The 27,092-nt window shown below is 32.8% G+C and overlaps 1 protein-coding gene across 5 annotated transcripts in view; it reads left to right on the forward strand.

Moving 5' to 3' along the window:
* The first annotated feature begins 1,067 nt into the window (after positions 1-1,067).
* Positions 1,068-27,092, forward strand: part of LOC131062311 (protein ZINC INDUCED FACILITATOR-LIKE 1) — a 39,352-nt gene continuing 13,327 nt past the window's right edge. Inside the window, exons 1-16 of one of the 5 annotated variants that reach the window (XM_057995942.1) lie at positions 1,069-1,392; positions 2,768-2,808; positions 2,951-3,011; positions 3,249-3,351; positions 3,450-3,552; positions 3,715-3,768; positions 4,857-4,919; positions 8,678-8,727; positions 8,828-8,903; positions 14,301-14,525; positions 14,616-14,703; positions 15,534-15,619; positions 15,782-15,889; positions 16,225-16,269; positions 16,359-16,447; positions 17,570-17,613. In XM_057995942.1, coding sequence (XP_057851925.1) covers positions 1,227-1,392; positions 2,768-2,808; positions 2,951-3,011; positions 3,249-3,351; positions 3,450-3,552; positions 3,715-3,768; positions 4,857-4,919; positions 8,678-8,727; positions 8,828-8,903; positions 14,301-14,525; positions 14,616-14,703; positions 15,534-15,619; positions 15,782-15,889; positions 16,225-16,269; positions 16,359-16,447; positions 17,570-17,613 — 1,402 coding nt within the window. In that variant the 5' untranslated portion in view covers positions 1,069-1,226. Of the gene's footprint in view, positions 1,393-2,150; positions 2,497-2,767; positions 2,809-2,950; positions 3,012-3,248; positions 3,352-3,449; positions 3,553-3,714; positions 3,769-4,856; positions 4,920-8,677; positions 8,728-8,827; positions 8,904-14,300; positions 14,526-14,615; positions 14,704-15,533; positions 15,620-15,781; positions 15,890-16,224; positions 16,270-16,358; positions 16,448-17,569; positions 17,614-27,092 lie in introns of those variants that run through there. The other 4 variants (XM_057995941.2, XM_057995943.2, XM_057995944.2 and 1 more) reach the window with 4 other exon arrangements.

Here is a 27,092-nt window from a genome sequence, read left to right on the forward strand (position 1 = left end):
ATTTAAAATATTAGAAAATAATAAATCATTTTAAATAATTAAAAAAATTTACCTTATGTTTTGCATTGGTCAATATTCTTGTTTCTTTTAAAATATTCTTGTTTCTTTTTAAATATTCTTGATCTTGCTTTATGCCTTGTTTCTTTTTATGGTCGCCAAACCTTGCTTTATGTCTTGTATCATATCTTGTTTTTCTTAACTTAGGAAAGAGAGGCCAAGCGTCACACTCCACTACCTTGATGGAATCGATTACAATGTTTCTCTTTCATCATTCTCAATGATCTTTTGCATAATTGTAATTGTAATTGCTATTCAAAGCATTCACACAATACAAGCATTGTCATAGATGGATGGTTTATTTTCTTTTCCTTTTTAACTTCCAATAGGCGTAGAAAAAGAACAGAAAATGAGTGCAAACGTTATGCTCGTGTATGAGCTCCTTTAATGGCTGTCTGCATCACTCACTCCAATTATTACGGTAATGGACGCAGGAGACAAGCGAAATGCACAGTGTGAGCTTAAAAGTTAGAAGGAATCATTTTAGTCCAATGTGTAGTTGAAGATGATTTTGATGGAATAGATTTTTTTTGTCAATGTACATTAAATGGCATGTTTAATGGTTGTTCAAAAGTTGAAAAGATCGTTTAGGTAGAATATGTAGTTAATGATGATTTAAATAGATTGGATATATTTTGAATGAAAAAAATTTTTGTCGTGATGTTTAAAAGTTGAAGGGACCATTTAGGTAGAATAGGTAGCTGATGATGATTTTGATGGAATTGGTCTTCTTGTCGATACATGAGATAAATGATGCGTATAATGTATGTTCAAAAGTTGAAGGAATCATTTAGATAGAACATGTAACTGATGATGATTTTGATGGAATGAATCTTCTTATCGAAATATGAGATAATGACGTACATGTATGCTCAAAAGTTGAAATGATCATTTAAATACAATAAATAGCTGATATTGATTTTGATTAAAATGGATTCTTTCATTTTTAACAATGAAACAAAACATTTTTATTTATATAATCCAATTGAATTTAGCCAAAAGAAAACTGGGGCCACATGTTTACCAAAAACGACTGAGCTGTGCTCGGGGAGATCTTTTATTTCACGTGAATGAAATTTTAAATGTGTTAGACCATAAATTATCAACAAACCCTTTGTTATTTTTCTTGTAAGACTGAAGGAAATCCTTGGCAAACTGAACATAACAGAATGGCTAATACTAGCAATAATACTGAGCATGAGCCTCTGCTGAAAAGGGCCAATGCTGTATACTTTGAAGGCTGCGAAGCATGCCAGTTAGAACGTCGCAAAGAGCAACAAAGAAGTTATCCGCTCAGAGAGTTTTTCTTTGTTGGGATGGTCGTGCTTGTCAATGGTATTGATAATATATATTCAATTTGCTTTAGTCAATCTTCTCAAAATCTGTTTTCACCATTAGAAGAGCAGCACATGATATAACTATGAGCCAGGAATCTAACTAAAAGCTGCAACTGAACTTACTGTTAGTTGTAGATTGATGCAAATCTATTCCTGAATTATAAATTTCCTTTTTGGGGTTTTGTACCAATTTAATCGTGCAGAATTAGTATTCATATTTTGCTGAGTATGGACCTGATTTTTATGTCATGGTTTTGATCGTTGGTAAATTTAATGGTTAAAACTATTTGAGTTAAATGGCAAAAAATTTTATTTTTGTCTTTGTATTTCTGTTATCTTTCTAGATTTTATCATGGTATCAAAGCTGGGTTGAGTGTAACTCCACCATAGGAATGCTCAGAGAAATGATTCAATATGAGAATTGAATCTCATAGGATAGAAGGTAGAGTACTCTCTAATTACAGAGTGAGTAGCATGGGAGTGATTGGCTGGTTTAGGAGTTCAAATGTGTTAAAGTCTTCAAAAGAAGAAGAGAGATTTACCTAAAATGACTATTTTCAGTAACTGAAAGATATGTTTCAAAGTGGCAGAGGTGAAATACTATTTTACAAAGGTGAAAGTGTCTATTTGAAGATAGGGTAGATTTTACTGTTGCAAACAAAACAAAACAAAAAATAAAATAGGATTAAATTTTTTGAGTGCCAAAATATTAGTCTTTTAGATTTGTTGAAAGGTAATGGTTTCTACATTCAAGTTTTGTTTTGCATAGTGCAGAGGGAGATGTTGCTATTACTTTTGATGAAGCTTATCAATGAATCATCTAACTTTTCAAATGAGCATTAGACGTGTTGAGATCATCAAAGCACGTTTAGAAAAGATGTTAGAGGAAATATAGGTCCCTAGATGTTTTAGGAGAATTGCTTGAGGTCTAAACAGATAGTAGTGTGTCTATTTGATAGTTTAGTGGATGTTTGGTTGTAGGAATGAAATAAGTGGAAACATGTTAGATATCACAGATACTATTTCTTCATTAAGAAGGAGCCATAAACATGTTTCTGGCAGTGTTTTTGTCTGAGAGTTTGTTAGAGTAAAATTCTAAGAGGTGACAAATTAATTACAATTAGATGTCAAGTTTAGATCTGAATTTTTAGAAATTTGTTGTGCCTCTTAAAACTATATATTCATTTATAAATGTGTCTTTATCTTTATACTGCTGTTATCTCTCTAAAGTTTATCAGACTAATCTAGAAAATGATTTTATCAGGCTAAGTTAGAAAATGTAGTCACCAAAGTACAGAAGCTTGGCTTTACAACAATTTCCATATAATCAGAACTAATGCTAATACAAATTTGTTTGGATTGTGTGTTTACAGCTCTTCCCATATCTTCATTGTTTCCCTTCCTCTATTTTATGGTAAGCTGCAAAAAGGTTGTAAGGAATGAAACTATTGTTTTATAGAAGAAAACAGTTCTAAAACATCCAGCAAAGCTTAACTAGCCAATAGTTCAAATTTCAGGGTCGGTTTGTCAATAGATGATTATATTGCAATGTGCAGGTTAGAGATTTTCACGTGACAAACAGATCTGAAGATATAGCAACGTATGCTGGTATCCTCGGTGAGTTTACTTTTCTGGTTTCAACTTTCATCTTTTTTAGTTATCCTGCAGGAAAACTGAATCATCTCCCCCATGTCTTGAAATTGCATAGGCTGGTCATTTTCAAAAAACATCAAAAAATAAATTAAATTTTAAAAAAATTGAAAATCTCAGTTGAATAACTTTTCCTTGTGTGGGTACCATTCATATTCTTTATTGGGGAGTGTGTTAATGGTTTGGGGCATCTTGTTCGTGCAGGATCATCATTCATGGTGGGACGCTTTCTGTTTTCAGTGATATGGGGAGTTGCCGCTGATAGATATGGCCGCAAGCCTGTTATTATCATTGGTGCCATCTCTATGTCAGTATTATACACCATTACACTACAAAAAAACTAAGCATACTTTTTTTTTCATATTTCACAACTTTCTCATTATGATCTGCTGAATACGAATGCAGAATCGTATTGAATACCTTGTTCGGGCTAAGTGTAAACTATTGGATGGCCATTTCAACAAGATTTTTGCTTGGAACTTTTAACGGCTTGATTGGTACCATAAAAGTAAGTGGACATTCTGTGTCTCTGATCTAATCTTAATATAGACGATAAATCAGTAGGTGTACACTGACAAACTGTAACCAGTGTACCAAGTTTGAAAGCTGTTTTGTTATCTTTGGAGTGGTCTTAAATGAAGCATGGCATGTGAATATGACTGAACTACAGGCATATGCAACAGAAGTCTCGAGAGAGGAACATCATGCAGCAGGCTTGTCAATTGTATGTACAGTGAACAAATACCCTCTTACTGCAACTCATTTTTAGATTGTATTTTTTTCCTTTGCACTGAACGTTTTTTTTTGCTGTAAACTATCAGTACTTCTGTAGTTTGTACTAATTGCTTTGATTCTACAGTATATCATGATTAATGTACGTTAGTTCAATGAAAAATTGATTCTAATAGCAATCACTACATTGTGATCATGTGTTAACTGTCAAATGAAAATCAAATTCTGCATAAGTAAACATATGGTGATCGATCGGATTTAAATAGCATATTTTAAATTTGATTATTTAAGGTGGTTTATAAAAAACTTTCTATCTAGAATAAGATCTATCCATAAGTGAACCATCCAAACAAACCAAAATCTAAAAGTGAACCATCTAAACAAACCGTAATCTAAAATGTACTGCCTACTCAACAATGATATTCAAGCCCCACAAAAGTTTATCAAAGAAAATAAATTAATACAAAAGATTGCTCTAAAAAGCAGATAAAACTTTTTATTCAATCAAATTGATTACATAACTTCTTGATTGCGAGATCAAAGATCAATTGATCTCAGAAAATCAGAAAAAATAAAAACGTTACAATCTACTTCTTTATATAGAAGTACATCGGAATTAGTTATGCGCAGAAAGGTCAAAAAGTACACATTTCAAAGTGTCGCCTGATACCTAACTAAAGATGTTCCAGTAACCGTCAACTCAAAATCACTAGTACTTGTTGACAAATGTTCCAACAGTGGTACACAAATGGGACAAATGTTCCAATTGTTGTGCACAAATGGGCCAATTAGTTACAAAAAATGATCGGCTATTGGTACAAAACAAATTTATTAATGGTATTTTCACTATGACTGCTATTGAGGGGTCAACATGACAATAAGATGACGACTATATGTTATCTATTGATGCTCTTTCCCTAATAGAAAAAATCAGTAAAATTCTATTTTTATGTGATAAAAAGTACAATTGGTCACATGCTTGCGAGGAAATTACCATGCCTAACACTTATTTCGTGAAAAGAAAACGTAAAACTTTCAATGCAGGCTATGATTTTAAGTCGTTTTGTGTAATGTTTTTAGGTGACAACCACATGGGGAATCGGCCTGATTATCGGTCCAGCAATTGGAGGATTTTTGGCCCAGGTGCATAACTTTTAACTGTTTCCCTCAAATACAAAGTTTTTTCTTTTGCCGTACTTTCAAAGCTTTCCAGTTGTCACATAAACAAAGGAGAAGTAGGACCTGGGACAAACATCGTATGCTTTTGGTTTTGTGGTGCCCAAATAACATAATTGTTGTACGGTGTACCTGCAATTGCATTGCAAGCTCTGGAGTGAATCTGTACAACGTACACTGTAGAATTAGTTGCCACATACTGTTCATTATCTTTTTTTGTCTTCAAAAGTAATACACAATATGTTTTAAAATGTAGGCAATTATGTTTTATTTTTTTAAAGTATGATTTTAGAAATATAGTGGACTAATTATAATTCTTAGTGTACTGTCTATAATATTTGTTGTTTAACTTTTAGAAATATCAAAGAGCTAGGCAGAAACTGTCCCACAGTCTAATCACTGAAAGTCTCACGGTCCAGTCACTGAATTTATACTTACATTTTAAGAAAATGGAGAGTAGATTATCGGATTGAATGAAGGAATGAAATTTTTTAATGAGTCTGTCAGGATGGGGTAAGTTATAATTAGTTACCATATTGAAAACAGTACAATGACTTTCATGAAATCTAATTAATAAAATCTTAATCTCAATTTCTGATCATTCGCTATTTTTATGAATTTTGATCAAATAATCTCTAAAACAAAAACAAAGAGAAAATTTAACAGTTTAATTTTCTGGATTGATGCAAACAAAAATCTATAAGCAACAAAACAAAACAAAGTAATTAAAAATTGAGACTGTTAAACCTCCTTTATTGAACGTCATAAATTCACCACCTGATGAGAGATGTTTACGTAGGTGATCCAGGGAATATAAAATCTTTCGATGTTATAGATGTGATATGTCGAATATAATAGGTAAGTGCAGCATTTTCAATGTGCGGCGCAACGATTATATTATACACACTTGCTATTCTTTCTTGTTTGTATCGTGATAAAAGTAACAATGTTGAAGTCGTTAAGTATTGAAAAGGTAAACGCACCTTACATGGATCAATTAAATATATGTAACAACTAAAGTATAATTGTTGATTGGGGTGTTGCAAAGTGGTTTGGGTTTTTATATTGAAGATTAAAGTTTAATTATTATTTTTTTAATATTTAGGGGAAGTGTATAGTCATTATAGTTAATTTCGTGTATTTATAAGATTTTAAATGTTACATTGGATTTTAACTATTTTTTTGTCGTTGTCTTTGTATGTCACTTAACTACTTATATCTATTGTTTTGGCTTTTGAGTAGTAACGATTCACAATGTGTGATCTGTTATGTGCACAAGGGTCAAAAAGTACATGTTTCAAAGTGTCGCTCGATACCTACTTAAAGATGCCTCAATAACAGTGCACTTAAAATTGCCCATACTTATCCACAAATACCCCAGTAGCTGTATGTTATGGGTACCAATAATGGTGCACAAATAGGCTAATTATGATCCAAAAAAGCTAAAAAATGGGCAGCTATTGATACATGTGAAATTTACTAATAGGATTTTAGTGTTTTTTTTTTAAATTTCTTTAAGTTAGTAATTGGAGAGTTGTAATGAGTGAACAATTATTGAAACATGGGCGGTACCTAATGCTTTTCCCCTAAGTGTTATAAACTATGTTAAATAGTTGTCTTAATATGAATTATGGGTAGTTTTTAATTAGATAATGTTGAAAGATGTGATGATAGAGTGCATTGAAATAATGTTAGAAGATGAAACGTCTAATTTAAGAGAGTGGTTGTTCTATTGGATATGTTGATATATGCAAATTGTAGGTATGTTCCAAGTTAAATTTAATAGAAGGTCGATCAAGTGGCATTCATGTTAAACTAATATAAGGCTAAATATCATAAATAATGTAGTTTGTAATAAGGGTGGGCTCTACTTCAACCCTTATATCTTAATAAACTAAATATAATTTCTGAAATATAGTTTAAACTATTTTTTATGAATTGAATTTTTTAAATTAAAAATATTAATTTAAAAAATCAAATGTGAGAGGATTAAGGTATTTATTTTTAGAATCATGTTGAAATAACATATAATTGAAACATCAATATTCAAAATTAATTCTTTCAATGTAGTTATTAAATCAAAACTATATCATATTCATAGTCTTATATGGGTCGATCTCATGCAACAAAAAATGCCCTATAAGACACAAATATAAAATTTTGCGATCTTATCTTTTGTCATCTCTATTGTTTGATGATATAGGATTAACAATATTTGAAAATACCTTAAAAAAAATTGTGAGGTTCAAGTTCTCCTTAATCAACCCTCTTTTCAATAGATCAACTTTATGGTCTTACGAGAATATCAAAGACATCTCTCTCAAGCATAAAAGTGTCCTAAAAGAAAATGAGTTTCCGATTCCAATATAGATATGTTCTTTTTAGCAGGCTCCAAATTGAGATATTCCTAAGGTGAGCACTCCTTAGTTGGTCATGTGAACTAAGTGCACAAAGCTTTAAATATTAAGATATAGTAAATAATTGTACAAATCTATACCAAGTCGACTACCAACAAGAAGTGAAAAATGACATAAATCAACATTTTTAATATTTGATTTCCACAAGTGTAGTGTTAACCCAAGATAGAGAATGTGAAATCTTAAAAAAAAAATTAAAAAATGGATACATGGAAGTGTCAGCTAATAATGAGGTGAATGAGTGGTAATGTCTACAAGTAGTGCAAGGATAAACTTGAATAAATGAAAATGTGTGAAGGTATGAATCAATGGAGATGCATATGGGTTATGGGAGGAATTAAACTTAATAAAATATGTCACTTATGACTATGTGATTGCATTAAGTTATTTTATCAAAATGGGTTCAAAAATAAATGAGATCTTGTTTGGATATAAAAATTTTTAACATTACAAATATATGTGAGGACAAAATTATAGAGAAAATAATAAACATCTAAAACAAATTTAGGGAACAAATTGAATATAATTCAAATCCTAGATAAATTATTAAATTATTTATAATTAATTTAATATTAAAATAATGACATGAATAAAATGTGAATTTAGATTATGGAGTCTGGATAACATTAGGAAATATTTTTGTATAGTTGGGTTGTTCAAAGTTGAATATATGATGAATTTAGTACTTTTGGATCATAAAATTTTAAACAATATATTATATATTTTTTATTAGAAATACAAATTACATCTTTTATCAATCAAAATAAAATGTGAATTTAAAGAAGAATACATCAATGAAAGATAAAATGTATAATAACCAATAATTAACAAAGAAAGGACAATAAAAATAAACAATTACTGAAGTAGATCAAAACAACTTTAGTAAGTGTATAAACTTGACAAACTCTATGAAAGAGACACATGCACTCTACTATGTTATGTGAAGTTTAAAAGTTGTGTTTTCTTTTAAGCTAGAGTTGAAGTACACTAGAGTTTAAGTACACTAGAGCTTAAAAATTTCTAACTAAAAGTCATTTGGGCTAAAAATGTGTTATGTTTTGATTCATTTCAACTAAAATAGATCAGTTCTTAGCTTTTTTAATTGGAAGTTTTGACTAAATAAATATATATAGCATTAAACTTTAGTGTCAATTTATAGCTTTTTAATCATTCAAAGAACTTAATGTTCATGCCACTTTTACTCATGTATATAACATTTTTTTTCAAAAATTCAAAAATATATTGGCTTGATAATTTATTTGTTTTGATCTATTAGTTATTGATATGATTTTTTAATGTTGATTATAGCCTACACAAAAATATCCATATATTTTCTCAACGGATTCTTTTTGGGAAAGGTAATTTTGTTCATTTTCTTTTTGATATTTTTATATAATTTGAATCAACAATCATATTTGTAAAATTTTCTCACAAAAAATGTGAATTGTGAAATTGCAGATTCCCATACTTTTTGCCATGTGTTGTTATATCAACCTTTGCAATCCCAGTTCTTGTACTTTCATTTTTACTTCCAGTAAGTTTATTTAATCCTTATACTTATACTTTTTTAACTAAATTTTAGTTCAAGTTTATATTTAACTAGCAATTATGATTGAATATGCAATGTGCATGCTAATAGATCTAATATGAATTCATGTAGATTACAATAATAGTAGGTGTGAAAGGTAAATTGGTTTGACTTGAGAAGACACGATTTGATGTAGAGTGTGATTTAAATAGATTAAATAAACAAATAATTGCATAATGTATTAAGAAAGAGATGGACACCAATTTCCTTGATCAAAAAATATTATAAATTTAAAAACATCAAAATATAATAATTTTATTCCTATTTATAGATGTTGTGAAATGACTTAATATTTTATTTTTATTTTTTATAATTAATTGCATACATATAGTGAATACAAAGTGATTACAAATCTCATCACATAACTAGATGAGACTCAACCTTAACTAGAAGAGATTTTGAATATCTATGTAGTATGTGTTTCTATATTAATTATTTGTGAACAATTAGTCTTCTTCATCCAAAATTTTTTATTTTCCTATTTAAGATAGTATATATATTGCCAAATGTTAGTAGCACACTCATTTAATTATATGAAGTAATGGGTCTATTGGTCTACCAATTTACAGAATTGCCCTATAACCTATTTTAAAACAATTAAACAAGCCCTAGAGATTTTATCTAGAAACATGTCTTACAAACACATCTTTCCTAATGGGTCGCATCAAAATCCACTATTTAATATGCAAATTAGGAAAAGAGAAAAAAATGTCTAGCCTTCCCATGTATGTCAATACCTACTTGCATGGATAATTATGCATAGTATCCAAGGAAAAGAAAATGACATACTTGGATATAAGAACTCACTCCAAAATCTACTTCTCAATAAAATTATTCTATATCCGAACTTACAAACAATTGATAAATTTTGTATTTAAAAATGGTATTTTAAGACACAAATATATATTTTTTATTTTTTTTATGATGAAACAAAAATATTTCATTCTAAATTATACTTTAATCTATTTGAACATTTAAATATACACATATTTATAAACAACCATGAAAAATATATTACAATAATATACATGCATCTACATATATTGTCAATAAATAATAAGAAAAATAAAAATCTTTATAAGAGCACATCAGAATAGACATAAAACCCAAGAAAAAATAAAAAATCCAACATTGAAAAAATAATAAATATGAAATACATTTGGTTGCATGGAAGATCATCATGAGCTAGCCAACACCTTTAAGTGGTGTTGGTAGGACAAAGTTGTGTCAGTCCCATTAGGTCATAAAATTGAAAGGGAAGCCTAATGGAGGCCAATGGTGAAAACTAGCAAGGGAACCGAAAGCTAGCAACAAACAAAACACATTCCAAGCATGTCACATAAAGATGAAGTCACCACAAGGAAAATGTGAATCATGCAATTGACATGTGATAGACCAAAGTTGTCTACCAAGGAAGAGGGACATTATGCTAGTGATTATAGCAATGATCTCTTTATACATTTTATATGTAAATATCTTCATATTATGTAAGACTCTAGATTTTCTTTCTTTTCTTTTGTAAATTCCATAGAAAGGAGAGTCAAAACCATTCACTCTCTCCATGAAATTAGACAATGGAGCCCATATAAGAATTCTCTAGAAATTGAAACACTTATTAATTGAAGTAGAGGGAATGAGTTCCACCTTATTCCTATCACCCCCATTGCAACACAAAGTGTTTCATGATAGAGGATTCTAGGACCCTAAAACTATAAATATTTACCCTACCTCCACCTTCCAAATGAGGTAGAAAAATGATGAGTACTATATAATGCTATTTGAAAAATGAGAGAAGAAACTCCATGAAAATAAAAGATCCATCCCCACCATCCATCATGATGACCAAATTCATCATATTCAAATGGAATTTTATCCCACCAAATCAAGACTTTTGATAAATAATTAGTGAGAAGGGGTTAGACATCATGGGCAAGACCATAGATTCTCCTAAACATATATTTGATCCAATTCATGATTATCAACCCAATAGAAAATAAATACACACCTATATCCTAGCATTCCATAGTGATATAATCCACATAAGAAACCCCAATAGGCTTTGAAGAAGAAGAATGGTCTTGAAAGGCAAAAAAAAAAAATTTCCTTAATAAAAATGAAAGCTTTAGAGGCCACCCTATGAATACTAGATTTATCATCTCTAAACACCTTAGCATTGTATTCCAAACAAGTATCTCACAAATCAAAGGTGAATTCAAGGACCAAATAAATTTAAGTGTGGGATTAGAGAAGGGTGAAACCAATGAGAAAATAATATTTGGTGTGGGATTAGAGAAGGGTGAAACCAATGAGAAAATAATATTTGGAAGATAGAGGGGAAGACCCAAGCTCAATAGAATTTGGAAAGGATAAGACCCTACACATCCCAAGAGAAAAGACATCACACAAAGAGATGAGATATGTGTTAAATTCACATAGGGCACAACAATTGGGGAAAGAAAAGCCTCATTTGACAAGAATATCCATAGAAAAGATTGTGCAAGTTAGGAAGCTAACCATTGTGTTAATTATAGAATGGTTTCAATAAATCTATTTTACTATCAAAATAGAAGGGGAAAATCAAAATCCTTGCATATATTTAAACCAAAAAGCGTTGCTAATCTGTGTCTATCATTAGAGAATTATCTAAAGTAATGTTTCTAACTTAAATAAAATATAGAAAACCTTAAATCTATACATACAATTTAAATTAGCAACATTTGATAAGTGGCATATAGTGTTCTTTGTTGAATTCAAAATACTTTACAAGGTTAAAATTTATTATAAAGTGTATATTCAATTGATTTTAATCTTGATAGAAATATTCAAATAAAAACCCTCTTATATTAAATAAAATGTGTTGCCTCTTTAGGGCCTAAACAAAATTTGGTTGTGGTAGCCTTCTTATAAATGTGTTTGTTATAGGTGATGACAACCCTAAACAGATTCTCAAGGGAAATTTTGAGAGCACCTCTAGCATCTTCACCAAGATAGGGATACAAAATTTCCATATTTAACTTTGATTACAACTCAAAAACCCTAACTTTGTAGACATATATGTTCAAGGTAACTTATGAAATGTTGATTTTGGAAGCTTGTAATTGAGGTTGTTTTGTGAAGCCTATAGATTAGGTTATTTTAATGATCATGTGACGAATTTCTAAAAGCTACTACTAAATGCCCAATCAGGAGCAAATGTGTGCTCCCCCAAATTTTTAATTTGAGGACAATAGGGGATAGAGGACACATTTCTAGGATAATTTTTTTCAAGATTACTTTTAAGGGATAACAACTAAAAAATAGGGAAAATTATGAAATGTAAGACAATTAAAAATATTCATACAATAACATTGATCAAGTATTCATCACAGACAGTTATATAACCTATAGTATTCATTGTTCACAAAGGTTATGGTGGTTTGTTGATAGTGAGGTTGTTTGTTAGGACTAGTCTACAGAATGCTTTGCATTGCTCCACTATGGCAATTCAAGTATAGCAGCTTGGGGGACATGTTTGTATGGTTTGTGCAATGTTCCAATTCAGATTTCTAGTGTTGGTTTGATTGGCAAGTGGAGTTATGTTGTAAGTTGTATTGATCTCTAGCTAACTCAGGTGGTGTGTTTTATTTGGATCATATCTTTTTGGTTCGGATATGTATTAGAGGTTGAGTTAGAATATTGATATGGGTCTCACCATGGCATGTGTAGATCCACATTGAGTATTTTACATTGGGTTATGTGCTTGGATCAACTAGTTAATGTGTTTCATTATTGTTCTACATGTTACGTTTGACATTGTATTTGGTGGATGTTCTAGCATGTGTGATTAATTGGAATTGGCTTAGGAAAATGTTTTGTGATGTGTTTGGGTCCTCTTTATCTCCTAGAGTGGATTGCATTGTGTATTTTTGGTCCAAGTAGTCTATTTTATGTAATTTTTATTTATTTTGTCTATGGTCGACCTAGTTGAGGGTTTCAATGTATAATCTTGTATAAATAGATGTGGGAATGTATGACATATGTTTGGATTGTTGTGAATTGGATGTGAATGATGTGTAAACAATAGAAGTACAAATTTTAGTTTGCGATGAGCTTTGATGATCATATCTTTAGTGCAATAGTGTGTTGAGACATTGATGTTTGCCATGATATTGTTCACTTGATCTAGCAGCTCAAGGATAATTTCACGATCAGGAGATCTTGTTTATTACAATTCATTATTTCTTATACCTATTGGAAGACAATGAGTCCTTTGGCAACCTATGCAACTCTTTGTATCTTTCCCTGAGATTGTGCATCTCAATATTGCCACGAGGGCTTCACTTAATGAACCTGGTTTATAGCACATGCGTTCATGGCATACTAAATAATCCCCCCATTTTCAAAACATATTGCCCTAAACTCCTTTTTTGTCACCCCCTCCCAATACACATGCTAAATTAAAAGCCCCCTATTTTCACCAAATATTGCTTTTTTTCATAGCCCAAATTAAAAACCCCCCTATTTTCACTGAGAGGAAATATATTGTACCCTCATTTTTGGGATATTAAACCCCCCAATATGAATGCACATGATATAATATTGCCTAGCTAGTGAAGCCCTTGTGAATATTGCAAGTCCTTTGTATCTTGCCCTAAGGTTGTGCAACTTAATTTTGCAAGTCCAATTAGATGTTGTGAGCTCCTTGGCCTTGAGCCTAAAACATTGTAATTAGTTATTCATATTGTGAGTGTGATTCTCATCGTGGTTTTCCCTTCTTGGGGTTTCCATGTAAATCTGATGTTCTTGTGTGTGTTGTGCTTTGTGCTTTCATGTTTCATGTTTCATATTTGTAGTGATAGATTAATTGTGGTTTCAAGGTTAAAGGATAATAATTGAAGTATTTTAAGGTCCGGATTGATCCCCCCCCTTTAGTCCTGTGGAGTGTTCAACATTGTTAGCTCTAATAAAAATTTTAAAGGATAGAGAAGGGGTCCCTTAGGCCCCTAATTATCGCCATTCTATTGAGAACCCTTGCAAAAGATAAGAAAAAATAGAGAAAAAACAAGAATAGAAGTTTATGATTTAGCCAAATAATCATCATCTAAAATAATCTATTAGGAACCCATTACCATAAGCATTGGTTAGTGATTTTCGAAATAAATAAAATGAAATGTTTCTTGTACAATTATATGATCCATAAAAATCCCGTATTAGAAATTTTAAAATTTATTTTCATAAATTAAAGAAATATCAAGTCTTAAAAAGACAATCATATTTTAATCAATTCTCATTAAATATTTATTTTGTGAACAATTAATTCTTTTTTTTTATTACTCCAAATAATAATTGTCTTATTGTTAATAGGAGACGTTACATAAACATCCTCATGGGCAAGAAGAGGAAAAGTATGACCCCAATGTAATTAGCATTGACATTGAGAAAGAAGAGCCGCAAAATGAAAAGGCATGCATGGAAGGAAAGAAAAAAGGAAAGATGTCAACTTTGAAGTCAATCATAAACAATTGGCCAGTGATGTCAACCATCATAATAAATTGCATTTATTCTCTTCACGATATTGCATATTCAGAGGTAATACTTGCATAATTGTATTTAGAATTATATAGTTAAATAATCTTTACTCCTTTGTTGTATATAATGGAGTTAGTTTCGATCTTGTAGATATTCTCTCTTTGGGCTGTAAGCCCAAAAAGGTTAGGAGGATTGAGTTTTACCACGAGTCAAGTAGGTGAAATCCTTGCCATCTCCGGTATGTTACTACAAAACCTTCCCCATGTGTTTCAATTCGTATGCAAGATTTATTCTCCCCTTATAATGTGTTTTAACAATGCTTAAGGAAGAAATCATAAGCATACTATCATAAAAGAAGGCAAAAAAAAGATATTCATGAAGAAATCTATCTTGTTTCTCCTAATTTCATTGTTGCTTAACATTTTTTGATAGGCTTCAAATTCATGATCTTCTAGATTTTTTTGGAAGTAACTAAGCAATATGAGCTTGAAGACCTAAGCCCAACTTATATTCACTTTGATCAAATATATTTTTAGCTATTCAAACTATGACTATCTATCACCTTCCTTGCCCTTCTTTAGAAGCTTCTTAAAATAATTCTTCTTGGTCTTTAATGAATAACCATCCCCTACTATAGGAATAACCGTTCCACCAAATCTACCAAGGTATTACAGCCTATCTCATTCATTTTGCATATGTCAAGAATCCAACCTTCTACTAGAATGGAAAACTAGTGGGATATAGAACTACATCCTCAACTTACCAATGGACACAAAATTGACAATATTTATTGTAATATAGAGATGCTTGATCAACTCACTAATAGACCAACACCCAATTGATAACATTTAGTATTATATAGAAATGCCTAGTCAACTCACCAATAAACCACAATCCAATTGATAATATTTGTGTTTAACATTATTATGATATATTTTTCTCTTATGTTTTAATTTTGAAATAATTTAAGATCTTGCGATTTGTTCATCAATTATCTTCTTCCCATGTTAGTTACATGATAAAGAATCTCAATATTTCTAAGAATAATCCTTCTGTGGAGATGTGAAGGTTTTGGACTATTAATTTTTCAACTAACAACTTTCTCACCACTGGCTAAGCTCTTTGGGCCTATCCATGTAACTCGCATGTCAGCAGTAAGTCAAAATTTCCATCAATTTTCATTATTTCATGGCTCAATACTACATATTGTAGATTGATTCAATGCTCTTTGATTTTTACAAGTATTTCTTAAAAAACTAAAGATGATTTTATGGTTGATCTTATGACACTTAAAAACATTGTTTTGTCTATTACAGTTGATATCTATACCATTACTATCAGCGTACCCATTTATAGCCCTACTAAGAGATCAAGCATTATGGATTATCATTAATTGTGCATCATTATTAAAAAATATCTTATCGGTGAGTATATTATTATCTTCCATTTTCCCACATTTCAATACAATATCTCATCTATGTCAACAACTTCAAAATTTAGCCATAATTAGTTAAAAAAAAATTAAAATATTTCCTTTCATAAAAGATCTATGTATAAATTATATCCCTAATTACAAGGGCACTCTAACTTTTGTAACTCACTTTTTTACTATATTGATGAGAATTGTCAAGCTTAAGGCTTAAAGTGCGAAGTTCTACTTCCCTTGTTTCTTAGGGCACTGATAGTGTTTTCAAAGCTGTTGCAATTACAATCAAATAAGAATAAAGTTATTTCAAAATTAATTCTATACATCCTGCAGGTGATGACTATTACGGGAACTTTCCTCCTACTAAACAATGCTGCGGTATGATCGCTCTTTGAGAATGTTCCATGTATGCAACAGCTGTTGATTTCTTTGTTTATATGAACCTATATGGTTCTTCACTTTTACAGCCACAAGATCAAAGAGCAGCAGCAAATGGGCTTCAGATGAGTGGAATGTCCTTTTTCAAAGCAATAGGACCAGCAGCAGCAGGCGTTCTGTAAGCACCTAAAAGATTTGACTCTGCTTATAATTTCCATATGTAAACTTATGCCTTGAAGCTCTACCATAGATTTATTGTTTGTTTTGAATCATTTTCTATTAATTCCTGGGGAAATTTGTTGTTGGTTTGAGTTTGTGATGTTACTTTCAAGATAGCTCTCTTGCTTATTTGTTTATTTGTCATTATAGGATTTGAGGCATTCTGCTAGTTAAAACAACAACAAAATTAGTTGCTGCCATGTCCAAGTAACTTTTAAAGCAAAAATTTCCTATTCATGTTAGTTTTTAAAATCCCAAAGTCTTCAACTATTGAGTGGACAGCTGATGCTATATAACGAAACATAACTAATTCAATGGTAGATAAGTTTTTCAACCCATAAATATTAAAAATCAAGCCTTTGGGAAAAGAGTGTATTAGTTCTGAGAAGCTTGTTTTCTATTGAACGATTGTTTTCTATTAGCCCAGACAGTTAGAAACATCAAGAACAAGCCACCCAAGATAATAACTCGGCTTGAAAATAAGGGTCCATAATATATAGTGCATTTTGACCCCATAAAATATGATCACAGTATATACCCTAGGTGTAGGTGAATCGCCTTTTTCATGAGGTCAAACATCAGGGGTACAAAATTTAAATAAGAGAATAAGATATGTGAATGAATTCCATGAGATGGGGTTTGATAAGTAAATTGATGTTTGGTTTGGTCTTAACTTACAAACCCCAAAACAACTTTTATATCTTAAAACTTTTTATTTGAATTTGATAGTTATCCCATAGTTCAATAATATTTCAAATATTTGTAAAGAAACTCATAATAGATCCTATCTGAACTAACCTAGCTTCTTGAAGGCTGTAATTCCGTGAATTTATAATATTTTATGATACATAATGGAACTTTTTTGAAGTCTATACAATGATATATGGGAATTTTCTATTGTAAAAAAATGAATTAATTAAAAACAATCTTCTAAATAAAGATTAAAGAATTTTTTCTAGCAAACAGGATATTTATAGAAAATTGATGTATGTTTTTTTTTCGCTTGATTTATTTCATTTATAATTTATTCATCTCCAATATGAAATGCAATTTATGTATTTTTTGGGGGATTTATTTGCAGTTTTTCATGGGGACAAAAGAGACAAAATTCAGATTTCCTTCCAGGTACACATTCGAAGTTTCACTATCATATTGCAATGCTAAATACAGGAATTATACAACCATATGTTTTGGTGTTATCTCAAGTAATCTAAATCATTTTTATACAAAGTAAATATTTGCAATAAGTTTTTAAAAAAGAAATAGATCCAAGGATCACAAACAACAAGGAGCACTGCTCAAAGTGCTTAATTAATGCCACCTACTTCATCTAGGTGCATATGCTTTTGGATTGACGTGTTCATAGTATAACGGACTTTATATCTAGGATGCTTTGCTTTCTTAATTGTATTTGTCAATACCCTGTCTCCTTTTCACTTGGAGGAACTTTAGTGTCATCTTTGACTTTCTCAGTTGTAGTAGAAAACATTACCTTCTGATGCATCATCTCAGATTGTTCTTCAATACACTCATTGATCTTATAAGAATGTCCACAAAACCTCCTTCAGTCTCCACACCAAACAGTGAACTAGAGAATTCAGGTCGATAATTAATATAACCTGGGCCATCTTAGCAGTGAGATTTGCGAAGGGCTTGTACACAACTCTTTTTCTTTGATTTCCTATGTGCCTGTTTCCAACTTTGGTACTCGATTAGTTTCCACCTGCTGTTTCTTTAGTGGAATAGGACCTCCATACAAAAGATTCTGCTGAGCTCTCTTCTTCTTTATATAGGGTTTATCCAAAGGAGTTTTTGTTTGATGCAGACCTGATTCCCTAATAACATTGCTATTGTGGTGCTTTATGGAGCTCAGACCCGACAGAAATCTACACATGTAGCTCTGGACAACATGGTTGTATAAAGAAACTTCATCATGCTACATATCATCACATGTTTTGTGCCACTAAGATCTCCAGATATAATTTTTCCTACTAAAAAAAAGGCTTCTCAATCACCTGTTCTTTGTCATCCTACTTATAAAGGATCTATTGGTTACTAAGTTCATTCTTTTCCTGCCTCCCATGGGCATCATGCAGCTGGTTAGAGGTCTTTATGTACTGATTAGGAATTTGTCAATGAAAGGGTACAGAATCCAATGCACCCCTGAGAGCCTTACTCACACTCATATTCCAACTCAGAACATGCAGTCTTTTCTTGAACTGTCTTGAGTTTTGCTCACCATTTTCACAATGATTAAAGTTTTAAACATCTGCCTAAGATTGGTATTCTCAATGACAACAATCTTCTCAACGATACTTCCTCCTAAAATTGTCCTTCCTAGGCTTCTCAAAAAATAACTTGTGTTTCTTTGGTGCTTATTGTAATGTTAATTAATGACACCGAGTCTCACATTCTCTAACAAGTTAGAATGTCACAACCCCTTCATGGTTTTCATGTCAGTAAGTCATCATAGTTGCATCGAGGGGAAGCCTGATTGCTCATACTAGTGTTTCTCAATCTTAAATATATGCACGTCTCACAAATTTAAAAGAATTTCTAACCCTAAAATAAAACTCTACACCCAAGGATTCTATGAAAGATAATATTGGACTCTCTTGAAATTTTCCTCTCCAATTTAAAGCGTTTCATGAAGGATGATGTGGCTTAAGCTCTAGACCGACTTTACATTACAACCAGTATCCTTTTGAAACACAACTACCTTTCAATTAGATGCTTCTTATTCCACAATATTTACTTATGCAAAGGATTCTCTTTATTTAAAATAGACAAGGAACAAGAGTTTCACATCAATTCATAGGTAGACATACAATCAGCTAACTACATGTCAAATGGAGCTTCATTGAATTGGTTCTAAATTTAGACCGGATATTGTCAAGTCTAGGAGTGGATTAGATATTAAGGCCACTACTCATTACTGTAAATCATCTATCAGTTTTCAGATTTGACCCATTCCAAACCAAAATCATTCGAGTCCTACTAAACATTGTTAGAGTTTAGTTTTGTAGGAATTTTAGTCTAGATGTTAAGATAGGTTGCTTAGAAGTGGCAAACATAGATAAAAGCTTTCATCAAGTCATAAAGTTTTTTTGACTTAAAATCACAGTCCTGGTTTGCCATATAGGAAGACTGGAAGAGTAGACCTTATAACTTTAGAGCAATTAAGGCCCTACAGTTTTGTGAGTGATTCAGCATTGTGTCATAGAAAATATAATTATTGGCATACAGTATTTCATTATGCTTATCAATTTATATGCAGATGTACAGTTTCAACAGCTAATACAACGATAGTTGTACATGGTATGAAGTTATAATGGCGTAATGAAAATTTATACAAAGTACCATTGTTACCAAGAATAAGACCAATGCATTCTATCAGAGAAGGTGAGAATTCTGCAGTCATTTCATTGTGCAAGTCAAATGGCAAAAAGACTTCATCAAGGAAAATGTTTCAAGAATGTGCTGTAGCATACCAGGAGCTACAAGCTTGCATCCATACATTGCAACTTACTCCATCTATCTCTGGTATTCCCCGTATTCTTAAGTCATATAAATGACAGAGTACCACATGGTTATGTGTAAATCATCCGTTTAAGTTGCCACAGAACTACTTGCTACCATATGCCAATGATTTAGTATGATTAAGAAGGAAAGTTATGCAATACTGTAGAACAAATGCTATTATATTACATGATACTACATGTTTTTCTAGCAACTCTGCACAAAAAGAGCATCCCCTGTTTTGTGTCATACAGTACATGTCTGATGTCACCATCATCAGAAGTTGCCACAATCGATACCATTATCAACATCATGCTATCACATTTCAAGCTTAACATAATCTGTAGAGATGAATCAATACAACTATAAAAATGCCATACATGGTTCTCACTTAAACCAATAGATTTCCATGTGATTGTTTTGTGCAAACTTAAGACCAATGGGGTCTTGCCCATAGAAAAAACTACATATATTTGAATAAATTAGTATAGATCTCTTCAAAACATCCATATACGAAATGTTGGAGCAATTTTATTTATCAAAGAGTTGTTTTATTTTACATTAAAATTCTTTTATGTACTACATGAATATATAATTTTTTTTATAAGAATTGTTTTATTTTTTATGTTATTTACACTATTTTTATTTTACCTTTGTATGTAAATTTTAATCTTAATTTTGAAAAAGCTCATTGTAAAACAGCTCTTGGCATAATCATCAGAGGGCTATCAACAAGATTCAGTACCACTGTGTTGATATACTGAAACAAAACCAGAAAATGCATCTTTTCTAATTAATCAAAGATTAATCATTATATAATATGAACGAGCACATCATATTCTGGTATTTGATTTACTCTATTGTCTTTTGGGAGGGATTACAATTTCTGTACTAGAAATTACTCAGTTAACTAGAACTTAGCACACAGATATGTATTAGTCTAGCTGCAGTTAACTAAGAGGGCCGTCCAGTGGAGTGAAAGTCAGTGCAATTGAAGATGTTAGAATGCGCACTGCCTGTAATCTTATTGGCATGAAGTTTCTGCACAAGTTGACCAGCTCAGAAGTCACACTTGCAGTCATATAGGCAGGATACAAGACTGGGGGTTAACAAGGTAGTCTGACTACAAAATTCCCATGATTCTGAATACACAGGAGGTATGGCATAAGGGCACATAGTTCCACTATGATACACTTCTTACCCTTCGAATGTGGAGTACCACAGGATTCCAACTGGCCAGGAAAATGAATATGATAATACGCATACAAACATATTTTTCTCTAATCTCACGTGCTACCCTACACTCCATGCAACAAAGGCCCTCATCTTACAATGTACAAGAGATTATTGCATTCCACCTATGCTTTTGACAGGGTTCTTGGATGCCACATTTGAAGTTTTTCGGCACCACTACTATACCATCTACCTTGATTGAAGAGAAAGCACCAGCCCTCACAACATCTATATGCCCTAGACAAGAGCAATGGTGAGGCAGAATGGCTCTGGCTTATGGACAACATCCTAGTTGATGTAATTATATCATCAATTGTGGCAATTTTTAAATATAATTCAGTTCAACAATCAAAGAATGTGACAAATATTTATCACTTTTTAATGTGGATGAGGTCTAAAATTATTATTGATTGTTTGATCATTGAATCAAATGATGTTTAAGTAAAGTGCTCGATTACCACTTCGTCTCAATATCAATTGATTGCCACTTAACATCAACCAATTGTCACCAAAATTGAGCAAACCAAGCAGAAATTCAAGAAAGCAAAGGCAAAGCTGATTCTAACCCTCTGAAGTGCAAGCACAAAGATGCTGGCATTCACATTCACATTGAAGAACTTGAGGAAGAGGCACAAGTTGCATGGGTGCAATGTGAGTAGTAGACCATGCAAGAGCAAGCAAAGACATGATCAAGAGCATGACCAAGAGCATGTGCAACAACAATAAACACAAGCAATTTCTCAACATGTCGCTCCCGTCCCTTCCACATATTCAAATTCTCGCTCCATATGTTTCCTTTGAGCATCCATCTTCCGCTTTGCTTACCACACCCTCATTCATTCAAGTGCCCATTTAGCTATCCCCGGACAAACCAGAAGGCATTAATCCTGAACTTGCACTACAGCTTGCCACACCTACTTTGTGTATTTTCTGGCCAAGGGTATGCTTTGTATTTGAAGCCAATTTTGCTATTTATGTTTCTTTTGATCGACTATCTAGGTCTCTGCTCAATCATGTAGAGGTCTTCAACTTGCTATCTAACTTTGGTGGAGTCACTATTCAGTAATATGTTGATGGACAAGCATGCATCATGTTGGCAATAGTGCCATGATAGATGGTACTTTAGTCACCTTATCTTTAGTCTCCACTCATATGACGCTGCAATGCCTTTCTAGAAGCTGACACAATGAGGTTCTTACTTGATGAGCTACATGGGACAAAATTGATCAATTCAAGGCTATTTTTGTTGTTGCAAAAGCTAAAGTGAAGTAAGCAGTTGAAGAGTGGCAAGAAGCCAAAAATTGGGTAGATGCACTTCAGTGCCAAATATAAACCAAAGATGCTTATATGGTTGTGCAAGGGATTTCTTTGAATAATTGTCAAATTGTACACACGTAGTTGCAACTTGCAAGCAATAATGGCATGCCAATGGCTATCTTCATATTTTTGCAGCAATGCATGGTCACCACATGCCTAGACCTTTTCCATTCAGGCATCAAGCTTCTCAATTCAAATGATTCTCTAGTCAAACATCTGAAGCACTTGGAAAAATTGGCTTGAGCATTAATCATTTCCCAAACCTTCGAACCATTCACAAGTGTGGAAGTTGAACTTGAAGAAGCAAATGCCCCAATTTCTCCAACGTTTTCTATGTAGGAAATCACTTTAGAAGTAGCAATAGAAACATCCATGTTGCATGAGCTACCATAGGATGTCTACATGCTCAAGGATGAGTGATGGTATATACTTACACTCATAACAGTCGATTGTGATGAATTTGATAAAGATGCAGCCACTATCCATCAAGTATTCCTAATGGTCATAAATTCACTGGCTTTGATTGAGGCTTTGATTGACATGCTACAAAAAACTTAAACAACAACTCTAGAGAAATTTGAGCAAGAGTTTTGTCATGAAGTCATGAAGACTTGACTCCAAAAGAGGTGGCAAAAATTAGTACAAGGATGGATGATCTACAAGTCTCATTGAGTTATAGAGTGTCAAATACAAAGATTCAATAAATCTGCTAGCACAAATGGTGTGTGTTGAGTTACAGTAAATGATGGTGAAATCACAAGGGTTGTACCAATCTAGGGTTTAGTGGAAAGATGAAATCTAGTTGGCGATGAGGATGTGTCCACCATCAAGCAAACTGTGTACAAATTCCTTTGCAGACCAACCTTAGAATGCATGAGCCTGGTGGCACCAAATTTTGACAATGTAGATCCTTCTAGCTATGACTAAGATGACCTCAATCACCCCCCTAGATTGAATAAATTAGAATAGAAGGTTTTAACATTTACAAGGTCATTTTAGCTTTCTAACTGGCTGAATTACTACTAAAAAGATTGATGATGAGCTCCCTTGTTTTAACAACCTTCTCTTTGAACCAATCCTACAATGGAGCAACCACTAATGTATCTACATATTTGGTCCGAATGTCATAGTAAGCTTTGCAGTCAAAATAAAAAAGCTTTTATGATTGAACTGTCCCAAGCATGCAAAAGGTACAAACTCCTTCCTCCCATTCTTCTTTAGGCCTCTTCAATCTACTTGTTCACTTTTAAGATTATTTGAGCTAGTCCTCAATTGGGCTCTAAATATTTTCACCCTCCACGATATATTTGCCCCTACATATATGCCTTTTGTTGATAATCATAAGTGGGTTTATTTTCATTAAGATAATATTTCCTCTTTCGATCCCTAATGACTTTTCCGACATAGACTTGTGGAATTTATCTCTAATAAAAGCCTTTATTTCTTTGTTATTATTTGAATGTGTATTAGGTGGATGTCCTGTCACTTGAAGTTTTGTTTCATCGAAGGCTTCTTTCTCTCATTCAAGACTTCTTTGATGACAGCCTTAGGCCATTTATATGCCTCCATCTAGTCAAATTTTAAAGATATCTTAGGAGATGCACCATGGCGATGGTCTCAATAGGGAAGGTACTTGTTTCAGCTAGAAAGAAGCCTTGGATGAAACATATACAAAAAGAAAAAATTGGAGGCTAGCTTCATCCATACAAAAATATATACATATTTGCAATAGTAATTAAGTTTAGAATATTGTGGGGTTCTTCCCATAGTGTGTCGGCTAAGTGGTGGCGTTCTTGCTGTGACCCCCAAGGTTCAAACTCCTACTAGGCCATTAGGATCATAGGCTTGTGCCTTCGCTGATCCAATGTGCTTGTGGGGTTGAGCTCCAATATTGTTCAATGGGGATGAGGTCCCCCATTTGTGACCTCACCGGTTCATAGCTTCGGGTCAAAAGCGTTACACATTGTATTTAGATTAAAAATACTACAATGTCAATGAGTCAAACTTTATTGTCATGATATATATGAAATTAAAAATGATAATGTCAAGTATTGACAATCAACTACCACTAATCATGCATTAATGTCATATGAGACTTCAAAAATATCATCATCGCCATCATCACAATCCATATTAGATGATGTAGGTATCACTATATGCAAAGAATCACAACTAGTGCCATTGGAATTGTCATGCTTGCTGATATGTTTGTTCTCAATGTCAAGTGCAAAAGTATTAAAAGTGGAAGCATCCAAGTCAATATGCTTTGGCTCAATATCCCATTTTCTTGTGCCCCCTTCCTTGTAGCCACTTTATTTGTGTGAAAGGGCATTTAGAATAGAATGCACATACCCTAAGTCATCTAGTTTCTTTTAGTACAACTGATTGCACTTTACTAAGTAGATGGAGGATTATATGCTCCAATTCCTTTCAAATGCAAATGGCAATCTATGACAACAAAATTAGAGAGTTTATTATTATTATTTTGTGGTATACACATTGCTATATGTATTATGTATATTTTATTTATTCTATGATCTATCCTCTTAGAGAGGAAGATTTATTCTTCCTTTATACCTATCAGTGGTGCCCCTTTACCAAGGGTCACCACTCTTCCAAGTTGGCCCTGTTGATGTGTTTTTTAGGCACAACCAAACTTAGAATAAAATATTCAAAGACATCCTATCCTCTCTTGAACAAAGTTCCCCAAATGCTGAAGATTCGCTTAAGGATCAATTGAGGTAACTCCAAGGTTCTTATATGTAGGGTCTTTACATGTGGATAAGCTCTTGTGGTATGATGTGATTATGCTGGAATCACAAAGGGGACTTACGTTTGTATGCCTGAACGTTTAATTAGCTAGAACTTGAGTCTTATCTACTCACCAGGGAGAATAAAGAAATAGCAAAAGATGTAGGGTTTAGAGAGTCTAATCTAAGACCTAGAATGTCAGAAGATAGATGAACAACTAGGTAGAGTCCTACTGGGTTGGGTCTCACCATCAAACTGAACGATCTGACACCAACTCAGTGCGATCTTCTAGGGTAGTTCTGAAGATGTTCAAATCATCACTGTCAAACACTGATCACCATTCAAGTTAATGCATGAACAATAGACGCATAACAATTTGAGATTAAGCTCATTCAATGTCAGTTGACCACGTAAGGCGCCCTTACAATCAACAAGAGGCTAGTGGTTTGGACTAGGCAGATTCCACGCGAGTGCACTCAGTAACTTCCTTCATTCAATCTAATTATCTATCATCTAAAATGAAGATTCAACAAGAAACCATGCATATCGCAAACAAACAACACACTTCACCATAACTTCAATGAAAATGGAGTTCATTTACAAAAGGCAACAATTTCTTGCCTTCTCTTTCTAATCTACTCTAATTGCTATTTACTCTCTATTGATCACTAGCTATTTTAACCTCTATTTACTAACTATTAAACCCCTATTAACCTTTACAAATGAAGAGCCAGAGCTTTATATAGAGAGCTCTTTACATTTCAATGGCTTTGATTGATTTACAATCAATGGCTAGGATTACAAGATGAAACCCTAATTAGGGTTTGTTACAACAAACTCTCCTTAGCCAATGAGAAAATTACATTCAATGCTTGTGAACCAATAGGAAATCGAGGTAGGTGCCTCGAAGTTTGTGCCTTCATTGGTGAGTCAAGTACATTGAATCTGGACATGCTAATGTGGACCTATCTAACTGGAGGAACAATGACTGGGATGCCACCTTGTCCTACGTTCGTGCCTAGTCAAGGAATGTTGAGCAATATTTCTTGATACTCAATGTGATGATGATGAGAAGCTAACTTTGATTAACTCTTTTGAAACTATCCGCTTCTTTCAACGTACCCTTGCATGGACCTTGGTTGATCCTCTTCTGTCCTTTATGTACTTGATGGATGACTTGCCTCCCCTTGACCCTCCTGTGTTTGATGAAGCCTCTTCACGGTCAAGTCACTCCTCCTCTGGTAGCTCACCTCGCCTCGAAGTGTTTATAAGATCTTTCTTCTTGACATCTTGTGATTTCTCCATGTGATAGAATGAGATCCTTGAGGATGGTTAGCTCCATTGCTTGCAACTGTTAAACACTTGAAGTCTTTAGCACTTTGAGTCTTCTTCTCTGCACTTAAGGTATCCTTGATGATGATGAAGCTTCCTAATGATGTCCTCCTTGTCTTTGTCTGTTCTTCCTTCTAGTGCAACCTTCTTGATCTACAAAGAAAACAAAGATGATTAAGAATACATGATATATATATTCTAACATGGCATTTCTTACCCTAAATCATCAACAAGAAGATATTTAAATCAATTTCGCTTTGGACCCTCTCCAAGGACAGGACCTATAATGAAATTCGCTCTGGACCCTCCTGAAAGGATAGGCCCTATAATGAGATTTTCGCTCTGGACCCTCTCCAGGGACATGACCTATAATGAGATTTTCCCTCTAGACCCTTTGGAAAGGACAGGCCCTATAATGAAATTCACTCTGGATCCTCTCCAGGGACAGGACC

Source organism: Cryptomeria japonica, chromosome 7 (assembly GCF_030272615.1).
Source record: "Cryptomeria japonica chromosome 7, Sugi_1.0, whole genome shotgun sequence".
NCBI classification, from domain to species: domain Eukaryota; kingdom Viridiplantae; phylum Streptophyta; class Pinopsida; order Cupressales; family Cupressaceae; genus Cryptomeria; species Cryptomeria japonica.